Source organism: Crotalus tigris, unplaced genomic scaffold, assembly GCF_016545835.1.
Source record: "Crotalus tigris isolate CLP2741 ecotype Arizona unplaced genomic scaffold, ASM1654583v1 scf7180000020463.618913, whole genome shotgun sequence".
Lineage (NCBI taxonomy): Eukaryota > Metazoa > Chordata > Lepidosauria > Squamata > Viperidae > Crotalus > Crotalus tigris.
Window position 1 is genome coordinate 177,617 of NW_024098031.1, and position 15,094 is coordinate 192,710.

General features: G+C 35.4%; 1 protein-coding gene across 13 annotated transcripts in view; it reads left to right on the forward strand.

Annotated features, from left to right (window-relative positions):
* Positions 1 to 15,094, forward strand: part of RYR2 (ryanodine receptor 2) — a 302,536-nt gene that overhangs the window by 96,839 nt on the left and 190,603 nt on the right. For all 13 annotated transcript variants that reach the window (XM_039366919.1, XM_039366921.1, XM_039366922.1 and 10 more), the window contains exons 8-10: positions 1,821 to 1,933; positions 5,252 to 5,351; positions 6,838 to 6,934. In XM_039366919.1, coding sequence (XP_039222853.1) covers positions 1,821 to 1,933; positions 5,252 to 5,351; positions 6,838 to 6,934 — 310 coding nt within the window. The remainder of the gene's footprint in view (positions 1 to 1,820; positions 1,934 to 5,251; positions 5,352 to 6,837; positions 6,935 to 15,094) is intronic.

The window sequence follows — 15,094 nt, forward strand, 5'->3', positions numbered from 1 at the left end:
CCGGGACAGTGCTGGTTGACTCTCAAACAAAGAGGTAGGTCACAGAATGACCACTCTCTATTCCACTTTTGAAGAGAGCTCTATATTAGATTCATCCATGGTAGTGATGATATTGGATAGTACTGTGTACACTATGAAAAGGAAAATGAGCTGATTTCTGCCCAAATCTACATGTGGGTGCTAATTTTCTCTTACCGCACTCCCTCTCTAAAAACGTGCTATGGAGCTAAAATGGCATTACAATACTGTATATATACTGTCATATTTCCAATTCGTCTGATATTTTCGATTGTACCATACCTTCTTATTTTATCTGCCCGGTTTGCTGGCAGATATCTGGGGTATGGAGCAGAATGACAAAGATGCTATTTTCTATAAAGTCAAAATTAGGATTATAGATATTTTCAAGATTATATATGTGTGTTAGGACGGGGAAAACCGAATGCCCATCACAGTTATATTTTAATGGCAACAGTTTAAAACATATATTTATTACTGACACTGAGTCAGTGTGGTGTACTGGTTAGGATGCTGAACTAGGAGTAGGGAGATTGAGTTTCTAATTGTTCCTTAGATAACCAAATCCATCTGGGTAATTTTGGGCCAGTCATTCCCTCTTAGCTGAAAGCAACGTTAAACTCTGTGACAAGCTAATTGATAAACAAAACTCATTGTCTATTCACACACTGATAGTTTCCCTGTAAGAACTAGATTAGTCCACACAAAAACTAGCAGACCCTGCAATTCTCTGGGACAAATGCAAAAACAACAGCATTTATCAACGTCAGTTGCAGGGTTATCTCTAGCTTTTTTTTTTTTTTCAGAAGCAGTCTTGTAGGCTGATATCACAGTTATAACTGATGTGGACCATTATCAACTGTAGAATACAGGGTTCAACAGTTGAAGCATGTGAATAGACTTTGCCTAATATTCATGTCATTTACAGTATTATGTTTTGAAATTTTTAAAAGAACTTTTGCCCAAAGCAAAAAATAAAATGGAATGTTAATAGATGAATTTTACCTAAAGGAATTTCCAATAAGAATTCTGGATCTCTGCAGAATCAACTCCAAATCTAACTCACCAGTTGGCTGATTTTGGAAGCTCTGTGGCTTATTTATTTAGAACTACAGCATATGTTTCTCCCTTGAATATTATGACCCTGCATAGCCTAGGGGTGATCTGTTTTTCTACTGGTGGAAGCTCTTCCATCATCATATTATCTGGAGTCAAGACTGTCTCCTCCCTCCCACCCAGAGTGCTTTTTTCATGGTGTTTTTCAGTGTTTACAATATATTTCCTTCTCTTATTAATATGTTGCTGTAACATGGAAGTGTGGTTACAGCTACTGGGAAAGTTGCTAATGTACTATCTTTTCAGATTCATTGTTTGCAAGAGGCTTTCAAAAAGAGGAAATGTCACTTTAAAGCCAGAAAGATTCACCTTATAGTAGCCACATGATTTGTTTTGCGTAATACCAAATTTATGCATGTACTGCTGCAAATATATGCTGCTGCAATTTATTTTAATAATTTTAAAGAATGATTAAGTTACATTCTTTACATTCTATTATTGGTTAGCCAATGCGAAAACTAACTGGTAGTGATATTCGTAGCATATTAAATTAGGAAAAAATAAAGATAGTAACAGTGAGTGATTAGGGAGTGGAAATCACCCACTTAGAACCTTATGTGGAAGCATTTTAATGGTGTTTTAGCCTGGACTGCTAGTAGTTCATTGCTGTCGATTGTTATTATTATTAAGCCAATGGTTATATTCACAATTCTAGATGCAAAATAAAATAATATGTTTCCATGCAGGGGAAGCCTGCTGGTGGACTATACATCCTGCTTCCAAACAGCGTTCAGAAGGAGAAAAAGTGCGTGTTGGGGATGATCTCATCCTTGTCAGTGTCTCTTCAGAAAGATATTTGGTGAGTGATGAAGAAGAAAGTATACTAATATGTTATTTAATAAAACTTTAAAAAGTAGAAAAGTGAGATAATATATAAACATTGTATGTTTCAATTATGCCCGTCTCCAATGCATGCTGGAACTGAAATCCTTATGTATAAGGCAGCTTTTCCAAAAAGGTTCAATTTTAAAATAAGTTTAAAGCAGGCATGTCAATCTTGCGACGTTGCAGAGCTTTTTCGCCATTGCCGGCAATGGGGTGGGCACGGCTCAGGTATGATGAAACCGGCCCGTGGGCCAGCAGTTTGACACCCCTCGTTTAAAGTATAAAAAAGATGGGGGTAAGAAATTACAATGAATATTTATTAATGTGTAATTTGAAATAGATACATTGTTCATATTTATCTCACTATACCTTTCTTGTTCAGAAGATTAAAAAGGCAGCTTACGTACAAGTAGTCCTCAGGTAATGATGGTAGTTGGAACCAGAGTTTCTGTTGTTAAACAATACAGTTGTCAAGTATGATATCACATGACCACATTGTTTAGTGATGACAATCCTTGCACTCGTTGTCATTGCTTGTGATGGAATGCAGTCGAGAGCTGGATTCCCAGGAAGGAGGGAGTTCATTCCAGAGGAATAAATGCAACTCAGTCTAGATCAGTGGTGTCAAACTGCTGGCCCGTGGGCCGGTTTCATCATACCGGAGCCGCACCCACCCCATTGCCGGCAATGGGGAAAAGGCTCCGATACGTCGCGCGACATCACGTGATGTCGCAAGTTTGACATGCCTGATCTAGATATTACCTTTGAGAGAAATGATAAAGACAGCCCTTCCCTTATAGGCTCCAAGAGTATATTGTAAATGTAGATATTAATAGTGGAATATTTTTGTCTATAGATGTTATACTAATAAGGAACTCAACTTGGCAGAATCATCACATGTCATTCTTGGTTTGGGGCTTGATATGCTAAGTGAAACTGATGGGGTCAATCATCAGGAATTTTGGAGAACAGTATCAACTTCCTGGTGATATTCAGCTGCATTTCTCATGATTGGATCCTGGATGTAGTGTGGGATTGGATGGATGCCAATAAACTGAAGTTGAGGGCTGGAAAGACAAAGCATCCTGAGCTTGTTCTAGATGTGCTTTCTCCCAAAAAATGAATTACGTACTTTGCATGTTTTTAATTCATCATTTGATCAGAAGTTTAAGTAACCTTAATGTCTAGGAGCACTATTACCAGATTTGATTTGTTTGTAAGTTATATTTTTTCTTGGTTAAGGCTAGCCTGGCAATTGTAATCTGCCCATTCATAACATCATACCTGGAATATTATTTGGAACTACCTGGAAATAATAGCTGATTCAGAATATGTTAGCCAGAATGAAGGAATGATTAAGTATGTATTACATCAGTGATAAAGCAACTGATGCTGTAAAACCAGGTTCACGATATTACTTTTTGTTTACAAATCCTTAAATAGCTAGAACTTGGTATACCTGGCAACTTGCCTTTTCCAGTTTAGACATAGCCCAGAAGGGCACAACTCAACTAAGCAGTTAGAGCAGAGGTCCCCAATCTTTTGGGCATCAGGGTCTGGTTCCGTGGAGACAGTTTTTTCCACGGACTGGAGGGTGCATGGTTTTGTGTGTGCCTGCATCCCGCAGATGGGGCTTTGCTTGTTTGTGCGGACCGGTTGCTGGCATGCTGCGGCCCGGTACTGGTCCACGGACTCGGGGTTGGGGACCCCTGAGATAGAGAATTCAGAATTGCCTTCTAGTGATATGATGAAAATTTCAGCAATATGATTTGGGCCATTTAGAGTACATGGCCCCATCCCATTTAAGGGTGGAAATGGAAACATTTTGGCTCTACATACTTTCAGCTCCCATGTATTTTTGTTGCTCTGTTGAAAATTAGCTACTGTATAATCTTGTGCTAAAAAGTATGAATGGAATGATGGGATTGCACGCAGTCCATGGGGTCATAGACTGGCTATCTCTGACCTCAGTTATCATTAAGACCACAAAAACCTCTGTGACTTTTCCATAAGCTTTAGTCATAGAACACAGTTTTCTCTTAAGAGATGAATGCTAACTAATATTAACTAATGAACTAATGTTTAGGAGGCTCCTACTATGTATTATGATTTATTTAATTTTTTTTTCTTTTTATCTCGCAGTGGGGCTACTCTGGGTGGCTTAGAATAATAAAAAGGAAGAAAACGAAAGGAATATAAACAGAAAAGAAGTAAAATAATAGAACCCATAAAATAATGAAAAGGAACACAACAAGTACACATCAGTATGATAGCCATATATCAATATGATAATTTTGCCTCTGATTAGGATGCAGAAAAGTAGTAATAAACTTTTCCCCATCTATAAGAACTCTAGCTAATTATTTTCTGGTGCACAAGAAAAATCACAAGATAAAAAAATTCAATTAGAACAGAAAAATATAATATCTGAAAGAAAAAATTCAGTCATAGCTTTGAAAAAAGCTTATTTTTAAAGTTATTATTTGAAATGTAACTGTTAATTGAAATAACATTTTCAGTAATTTTACTAGACCAATTATTTCGAAATGACAAATGAGGCAAAATTTGCTTAATAATATTTATTGCATTTTAGTTTTATAAGACTGTTAAGACATTTTGCATCTAGGTATCATATTAATAAGGTTATATTTTAGTAGAAAATATAGCATACTTCGCTGAAAGTAACTATTTTCACTTTACTTTAACTGTAAGGGTAACTATTTTCATTTCTAAATAATACAAGTGGCTTGATCCCAATGTTATGACAAGCCATACTTTGTTTAATAAATCTTAATGGCTGGGATTGTATACATGTTCAATGAAAACCAAACAAACAATTTGCAGATTAGCAACACCTACCATTTTTGTTGTAGTGCTATTCTACACTGACATTAATTTCTCCATTCTGAATTTCAGGGAAAGCCTGTTAAGTACTTTTGAAGTGGACAAGGGAATTTGGAGGGTGCTTGCAGTATAATTAACTTGCTTTGAATTAATTCTGGCTCATTCATCTTTCCTGCTATACTGGTCTTTTACTGCTAGTTCTCATCTGGTCTAGAGCTACTGAAACTCTGAATATTACTTGGGAGATGAAAAACTTGAACAGTAGGTAGGGCTTCCACTGCTATTTCATAGAACACAGTGCTACACATCTGGATATCCAGCTAATTTAATTTTTGCAAAGATTACTAAAGTATGTAACAAATGTAACTACAGGGTGATTGTTATGTAGTTTTTATTATTCTAATAATAGTCTTTTCATTTATTCAATTTCTTTATCCAATGGCTGCAGCATTTATCTTATGGCAACAGCAGTTTGCGTGTGGATGCAGCTTTCCAGCAAACACTTTGGAGTGTTGCCCCAATCAGTTCCGGAAGTGAAGTAGCTCAAGGTATCACTGTTAAAATAATAATGGTCATTGTGCTTTAAGTTTGTTGTTTCAATAATATAAACAATAACTATAATTCCCTGCAAAGAGTTGCAATGCAAAATAAGTATTTTTCAGATTCTTGTATTAATCCATTTAGGAAAAAAAATAAGGCAGATGGTAGTCCTGCCTGTTATAAAATTAGCTTTACGCAGGAACACTTGGAGCTGAATTCATAACAAATATGAAAGGGAAGGCAAGTGGGTGTTTGGCAAATAGTTGTATTAACGTCTGATATTTTTAGAGTCATCTTGGCCACCTACTATCAAATCTTTTATAATCTACCTGTTCTTTTTCATACCGTAAAAACTATCTTGAGAGAGGTTGCATTAAGGGTGACTTGGTTTTGCTTTTTTTAAATATATAAAATACATAGGGATCACCGCTTCATGTTTTCCTGCTAAACAGTTACTCTGAATACATGTAATATTTGCTGCATGAAAAAAAATGATGCCAAAGTGTCATCCTGTCAACCAGATAATAAGTATTAATGGAAAATAGTAACTTTTATACATTTGGCATATGCTCAATATAATAGTTTGCCTTGTGGAAGGAAAGCTATTTTTAAATGTTTGCTGTAGGAAATTCCGTCCATTTTTTCTGTGCTATTTTTAATTTTTCTGGTGCCTTTGAGTATGTTGACTCTGGCAGTGTCTTGGATTAGTCCCTGAGGTTTCTTGGCAAAAGTTAAGTTTCTTTTGCACTGGTTTGGCAATTTTTCATGAATATTTGAAAAGACCAAGTTTTCAATCTATCATATAGATGTCACCATTTTAGAAGTATGGTTCAGCCCTTCAAAATATTTGTATCAAAACATTTATTTTCTTTATCCTATGATATAGAAAAAGTTCTTAGATAATCAATTAATTTCGTTGAATAGTACAGTTTTCTTCTGTAGCCATTTTTAATCTCTGTAATCATTTGAAATTAATTGTGGCATAGTACGTGAACAAAATTCAAAGTCTATTTTGTCCAGGATTTATTCATAATTGAAGAATTTCTATCTGATAAATCAACATTTTGCATCACATTTTGTATCACAATCTGAGTGTGTAAAGGAAAATATCATTAATGCATATATAATCTGTTTTGGCAAATTAATTATATGTATTGTTCCAGACAGATTTCAGATAGTATTTATAGAAGTCCTATATTGTACAGCATGACTGTACAGACTATGCTTTGGAAGCAGTGAGGTTTTCATAACATTTAATGAGGAAGATTTCATGATGCATGAAATTGTCTCATTAGATGACAATACATGTCTTTCTGAATCTTTCATTTCCACTTGTCTTAGAATAGTCTTTTGAAAATTAAATACAAAACTTCAGTTTGGGAGAAACTGAACTAATATCAAGACCCTTATAGAATATGTAGAAGTTGGTGAAAAAATATAGTGAGATAGGATTAATTTTAAAATATACAGCCTTTCATTTGCTCTGCATTATAGGCTATCTAATAGGAGGTGACGTACTGAGGTTATTACATGGTCATATGGATGAATGTCTGACGGTTCCTTCAGGAGAACATGGAGAAGAGCAGAGAAGGTAAATGTTTGTTAAACATACAAGCAAAAACAAAGGCCATTAAGAGAACCCACTTAAATAGATATATACCATGTACATTTGGACATTGTCAGCCAAAGTTTCTCAGTGATCTGTTAAAGTTTCAGTAATATTATCATGAATACAATTTTGTAATGCACATGCACAGCAAAGGATTTTGCAATAGAAATTAGAACTGTATATGGTTTGAAACTGATTTGGAAGAACTGCTTTGGATCTCATGTAAACACTACCACTTGCCTGCCATCAATTAAAGCATGTTTACATTTTCATAAAAATAAAAAATTGAAAGCTTATACTATACTTTAATGAACAATAGTGAGGTCTCTTTCACTCTTTCCAAATGTCAAAATGTGCACAGCCCTAAAATAAGCACAAATAGCTTTATGGTGATCAAGTAGCAGCTAATCTAAAGTTGTTTAACATTAATTAAAAGAAAGTTTAGGTAACCGGTTTTTGAATGTTAATATTTAATCTAATTCCTTATGTTAAAAATATTGGGATAAAAGTCTCCCTATTAAAGATATAGCCACATGACTTTCTAGGTGTGCAGTTTTCAGGCTGTTCTATAGTCCTATCGGAATCTGAAGATGAGAAACTGAAAAATGCTTAACCTGGCTATAAAATCTGATGAATATTGTGGACTCTAACTGGATATTTAATTTTCACTAAATCATATTTGATAAAAGGATTGTTTAGGTTATTGTATCCAGCCCCTGACTCCATGCAGAAACCCAAATGAAAGGATCTCTGGGCAATGAAGGGAGCCATAATTTTGCTGGGTAATTGATTGCACCATTAAACTGCTCTTATTGTTAGGAAGGATTTTTTCCCCTAACCGTCTGAACATGCCTTCTGGTAACTTCAATCCATTGTTCCAGCCTGCACTTTGGAATGCGTGAGGATAGATCTTATTTTATATAACATCCTTTCCGATATACTGTAGGTAGTCCTTGACTTATGTCTAATTGCTTAATGACTGTTTGAAGTTGCAAAGCCCCTCCCCCAAAAGCTACTTGAGATCCATTTTTGAAGTTGTTATAGCCCTCCTGTTTCTTGGTCAGATGAGTGCATTTTGCACGCTTGGTAGCCTGCTCACCCTTATTACGTTTGCAGTGTCTCAGAGTCATACGACCAATATTTGCAACATTTTTTGCTAGTTTCAGCATTTACTTCCAGTTTCTGGCAAAAAAACCCCTCCCATTGTGGAAAATTGATTCCATTAACAACTGTTGCATTTGCTTAATGACCTCTGCAAAAATGTATAAAAATTGGGTCTGGTCACGTGATACCTCAACCTGTTACTGCAAGGACCTATGACCATAATTCAGTTATGGTCATAAATTGAGGACTACCTATATTTCATGGGATTATCCTCTTGACTAAGGTCAACTTTAATTCAGTGAAAATAATACATTTTCCTGAAATATAGTAGCTCCAAAACTGGTGTTGGGAATTTTTCTGAAGTATCTTATGAAGTTTAAAATGGAATGGAATTGAATATATAACAACTTATTAAAGCATACAACTTTACATTTCTAGGATGTAAATTGTATTCCTATGAATTATATTGAAAAAGTTGTTTGGTAGCAAACTTGACTAAGGACCTTGTCCGAGATGTTAGGAAGCTTGATAAGAATAGATAATACATTAAGAAAATTCATACGACCCCTTTCTCAGTTGTAAATGAAACATTATTTAAAATTAAAAGTAGTGAAGGACTTTCTTAGAGGCCTTTTTATGAGAAAAGCCTTGGCAACAAGTAGATAAATCTTGAATTTTATGGAAACATTTCTTATCAATATAACTTGATCATCTGGACAGTTCATGAAAAAGGGCTAATCTGAAGTGAATTAAATTAAATTAGCCCACGGCCTACAGAACTAGTCAATTTGTTATCTTCATTTATTGAAAGTAGAAATAACATTTTAAAATCTTCTCATTTTCTTGTTGCTGCCCATAGTACCTAGGGCTTGCCTTAGGGATTAGCCTGTGTGAGAGATACAAAACAATCCGGTAGCTGCTCTGTGAGCTGAACTGAGAAGAAAAAGTAATTATCTTGTGTCACTACATTTTTTCCTTGAAACATGTTGTCCAGAGGAGAAATATATATCTTATGAGAATTCTGGTTATCATTACATTGAATACCTGCATCATTCAAACACATTTTGCCTAAAGAGACAGATTAACTGACTTCTCAAAATGTAAATGGCCATTGAAATACCGCTATATTTCAGTACAGTATTTATGCTATTCTCACTTGTGTAATTCAGTTCTTCAGTAGAAAATGTGTATGTTAATGAAAATATAAAAGTGCTATTTTTAAAGAAGATGAAATAATAAAATCACACACAAAATACATATGCTGGGAGAAATGTAGGTAATAGGTAATAGGTAATCCTTGATTTATGACCACAATTGAGGCCAGAATTTCTGTTGTTAAGCAAGGCAGTCATTAAGTGAGCTGTCCCGAATTTTATGACCTTTTTTGCCATGGTTGTTAAGCAAACTTGTTAAGTGAATCATATAGTTGTTAAATGAATCTGACTTTCCCCATAGACTTTGCTTATTGGAAACCAGTGGGAAAACTGCAGATGGTGATCACATGATCAGGGGCACCGCAACTGTCATAATAAATACATTCCAGTTGCCAAGCACCCAAATTTTGATCACATGCTATGTCAGTTGTAAGTGCGAGAACTGGTTGTAAGTCACTTTTTCCAGTGCCATTGTAACTTTGAATGGTCACTAAATGAATGGATGTAAGTCAAGCCTACCTATATAGCTTTATGTACATCATAATTCATAGTTACATAGTTCCTCATTTTCAACCTTAAGTGTGTATCATACAAACCTAAGGTTGAATATATGAGGAATTGTGTCCCCTAATTTAGCTTGCATTTCAGAAAAAAAAAAACAAGTGTTGAATAATAAAAACAGATTAGATTCAGAGAACTCATGAGTCCAACCTTCTGATCTTCCGAATACCTCAGTCATAAGCAAATGGCTTATAATATTTGGCCTTTATTCCTCCAAAATAAAGGTGGAAATGGATAGGTTATATCTCTGTGAGGCAAATTTTCTATCCTTAAAATATCCCATGCTATTTCTCAATCTAAAAAGAAAGTCTTAAACATGTTTCTTTTTACCTATTCAGTGACTTAATTGTGTTACAGACTTATCCTTCTGTGGTCCTCAAAAATTAATTTAAAAATAGTTTTTTTCTAAAAACAAGGTGCAGCCTCATGATTGAAGAAAATTCTCTGACTCTGAATTAGGTGGATTAAATGTTCAAATCTTTTCCCAGTGAAATTATTATTTCTGATTACCCTAAAACAGGATCACTGGTGAAATAGAGATCCCGAGATTATTAAATGCATGCGCTTTTCAAATTATTCTAAAGACTTCAATGGAACACTACATTTTTAATTAAAATGCATTAATATCACATTAAAACCAATTAATTTCAGATTATATAGTAGCCCTCAATTGTGTATTTAACAGCTACTGTTTCTATCCCGAGTTATCATAATCTCCAAAATTGTGTAAGGCAAAGCATTTTATTGAGCTGGTAATATGACTACACCATGATTATATACAGTAAAATTTCCTAAAGAGAAGATTACATTGTGCCCTTAAAAGCTCATTATAGCCAGCACAAAAAAGGCAATACAAATAATTACCTCAAACAAAAAACAAACAGAAAAAGTTGTGGAGGAAGATTTATACCATTTCTTCTTCATGTAATGACCCACCCAGCATGTGGTCACCTGACCATGCGCTCTCTCTCTCTCTCTCTCTCTCTCTCTCTCTCTCTCTCTCTTTCTCTCTCTTTGTGTGTGTGTGTGTGTTTGTGTGTGTATGTGTGCTTGTGTGTGTGTGTGTGTGATGCGTCAATTTACAACAGGGGTGCTTAATAATAATAATAATAATAATAATAATAATAATAATAATAAAGTTGGAAGGGACCTTGGAGGTCATCTAGTCCAACACCCTGCTCAGGCAGGAAACCCTATACCATTTCAGACAAATGGCTGTTCAGTCTCTTCTTAAAAACTTCCAGTGTTGGAGCATTCACCGCTTCTGGAGGCAGGTTGTTCCACTGGTTAATTGTTCTAACTGTCAGGAAGTTTCTCCTTAGTTCTAAGTTGCTTCTCTCTTTGATTAGTTTCCATCCGTTGCTTCTTGTCCTGTCTTTAGGCCCTTTGGAAAATAGCTTGACTCCCTCTCCTTTGTGGTAGCCCCTGAGATATTGGAACACTGCTATCATGTCCCCCCTCATCCTATTCTTCATTAAACTAGACATACCCAATTCCAGCAGCCGTTCCTTGTATGCTTTAGCCTCCAGTCCCCTAATCATCTTTGTTGCTCTTCTCTGTACTCTTTCTTTTTTACATCGTGGTGACCAAAACTGGATGCAGTATTCCAAGTATGGCCTTACCAAGGCATTGTAAAGTGGTATTAATACTTCATGTGATCTTGATTCTATCCTCTGTTAATGCAGCCTAGCACCGTGTTCGCCTTTTTGGCACTGAAGCACACTGTTGGCTCATATTTAAGTGATTGTCCACTAGGACTCTGAGGTCCCTCTCACAGTTACTACTATTGAGCAAGGTACCACCTATACTATACCTGTAAATTTGATTTTTCTTGCCTAAATGTAGAACATTACTTTTTTCACCATTGAATTTCATTTTGTTAGATAGTAGCCAGTGTTTAAGTCTGTCCAGATCCTCCTGTATCCTAAGCCTGTCTTCTGGAGTGTTGGCTTGGTGTCGTCTGCAAATTTGATGAGTTCCCCATCTATCCCCTCGTCCAAATCGTTGATGAAGATGTTGAAGAGCACTGGGCCCAGAACAGAGCCCTGGGGCACCCCACTACACACTTCCCTCCATGTTGATGCAGTTCCATTGAAAACCACACGCTGAGTACGGCTGGTCAGCCAGCTATGGGTCCATCTGGTGGTGATGCTGTCTAAAGTACCTATTTTGTAGCTGCCATAACTTCAAATAGTCATATACATCTCAAGGCTCTCTGAAAGAGAAACTTTCTGACAGTAGGACGATTAATCAGTGGAACAGCTTGTCTCCAGAAATCGTGGGTGCTCCATCACTGCAGATTTTTAAGAAGAGGCAAGACAATCACTTGTCTGAGATGGTATAGGTTCTCCTCTTTGAGCAGGGGGTTGGACTAGAAGACCTCCAAGGTCCTTCCAGCTCTATTCTATTTTATTCTATTCTAATTTATATCTGGATATAAAAATAATGAATAATAATAAATGATCTTTTGCAAAATATGGCAATGTAGCTTTAGTAGATATCCATTCCTTCTTCACAGTGGCGGTTAATGTATCTTTTAAATACCGTGTACTTTATAGCCATAGAACAGAAGGACCAAAAAGTTTAAGGCTATGTAGAAAGGTCCTTGTGCGAGATTCATGAGCGCATTTTTCAAAAACCTTCTTCATAAGTGAACTTTTTTTTTTACTTTTCCTAGCTGAATATTTATTTTCAGATTTGTTCTGCCTTTGCTTCTTCTTCTTTTTTTAAATAATCACATGTAGTTTTGCACATACTTCATTGTTTCCCTAAGTGGTAACATTTTATAAAGACAGCCACTATAATAAAATATTCTTCATAGCATCTTTGAACATGCTGTAGGTCTAATAAATAATGTTATGCATAATTGTAATTTATTTATAAGCACTGCTTTACAGTTGAGAAAGGAAATAATTTATTTGATGTAGAAATATATAATGATAAAGAGTTGGTTTACTCATACCAATTGACTGGCTATTTAGGAAGCACAATATATTTGCTGGATATTGTTGAAGAAGTGAAATATTAGTCAGTGGTGGCAAAAAAAATCAAAGAAATCAGGATATTCTATGGCAGACAACTATGTGATGTTTTGGGCAAACAAGAATTTAATAATACTATTGAGTGAAAGATTGCTGAAGATACATACATCAAAAGCTTCCAGGCAATCTTAGAATGTCTCAGTGAACATAATGAGTTTTTAATATATTAGAGTTCTTACAATTCTTAATTGATAAGTATTTGTAATCTGTTTCTCATGAAACCTGCATCTGTACAATCAAACTGTCTTTCTTCCCTACTTTCACCCAGTTCCCAATTTAAATCCTGCATCAGTTTAGCTATTCTGTGCATCTGATGGAGTAAGTTTGCAGCGTAAAACACCTTTAAAGGTTCCTCCTTATACTTTCTTGAATAAGAGTATAAAAGATTCTGCTACAAATTTTTGCAGGAATGGATTTTGATTTTTGTGTTAAATCCAGGTTGAAAGAAGTGAAAGTCACATATAAGAGACTTAAAAAGTGAAGAACTGAAGATTTTGCACTTTGTAAAATGTACAATTTGGTTGAGGGATTTCTCCTGAACTTCTCTGTGGTCTCTGTATATTACAAATATAGTTTCAAGGTCTGCACAGACACCATTCATAGCTTCTACAGCTGAGCTGATTTTGATAACCCTAAATAGTCTCTCACACTACATGACTGAAGGATATCGAGTTGTATACCTTACTTTCTTCTTACTGCAATTGATTTAGCTTCCTTCCTGTTCAAGATTGTTGTCCCTTCTGAATTTAGTATTCTTTTTTATTTTTAAATATTTACTCTGCATTTTCTCCCCCTAAATTTACTGTTTATCTTTTGTCAGTAATTCACAACCTGCATGTCTTGGCTTGCTTAGATGGTGTGTCCAGTGCGTTAGTGTACCAACTTCAGATAGATATTCTCTCTTCCTTTTGGATTTGGGCAAAGGCTTCTCAGTGGACTCAGTTCATCACTCTCAATGGTTCACAAAGATACACATTAGCTGATATTTTAGGGTCTTGAATGAATAAGAAATCTGCCAATTGAAATTTTCTCTATACAGAGACGCCATCATCGCTCTATAAAATATTACATTGTCACTAACTATTTTTATCAGTTGAATTAATGTTTTCTGTTCTGATTATTGGGTGAGCCCATAGCGAGTCTGTAGAAATTGATCTCAATTTTATTCTGTGCTTTATTTTTTAATTGCTTCGGTTGTAATACTGTTAGCTTTTCTTATTTGACAGGCAATGTTAAGATGGTCCATGATATTCTTCAGTATCAAGAAAGCACCTCAAAAATAAAATGACTACCACGAATGTGTGTGCAGTGAAGGGAAAACACCAGATTTTTTGTGTAAACTATAGCAGCAAAGCATGAATGTCTGCAATAACCTTTGAAAAAGTCTCATGGCACTATCTATCTCTGTCCATTCCTTTACTGTTTCCGATTATTTTTAATCCTTCTCAAATCTTCTACTTTGAATTGCTTTCTATTAGTAGTTTCATCACCCCCAAACTACACGTTCATCTCTATCAGTTACACCAGGAGCTCTATCTTTCTCCTTACTGGATGAGGACTTGTTGACTATGATGAAGCTCATTCTCATCAGAAGACATTTAATATTATAGTAAGCAAATGCTATGAATGAAAAGCTGGGAAGCTAGGTAGCCAATGTAGCTGATAATTCAGATTGTGCAATTCAGTGCATTGATTCTGGTTTTCACAGCGATGTTACTAGCATTCTTCCATGGTATTAAGGACTTGTGGCAGAGGCTAGTTTTCATTACTCCAATTCCAAGGCTTCCTAGGTAATGAAGCATTGTGCAATGTACATTGTATGGAGATGGGTCTACCAGATTTTTCCTATCAACAATATAATTCTTGGAGGCAAAAAACCGCTTTTTTGAATGCTAGCTAACAAAATCCCACTTTGAAACTGCTATTTTGATTTCTGTCCTTTTGGGAGAATAAGAAATAGGGAATTATCCTAAACACTGAGCTTGACTGCATGTTCTTAAATACATGGGTGGTTTGTATCAATTGCTTTAGTCTACTTTTCTTAGACTGTGTAGATTATAGGGCGTAATAAACTAAGGATATTTCATGAATTATCATTGCAGTGCCCTCATTCTTTGGTGTACTCTCTTTTCCTTGACTATTCTACTCGAAATATAGATGCTTCTTTGCACAGAAGCAATCAAGGTTTTCTATTCATAGGATTTTATTTCTATTGTTTCATGTTTCCAAGATGAGATAGTACCCTGAAATCAAGTCTCAAGATGTGTAGTTTCATCACTCCT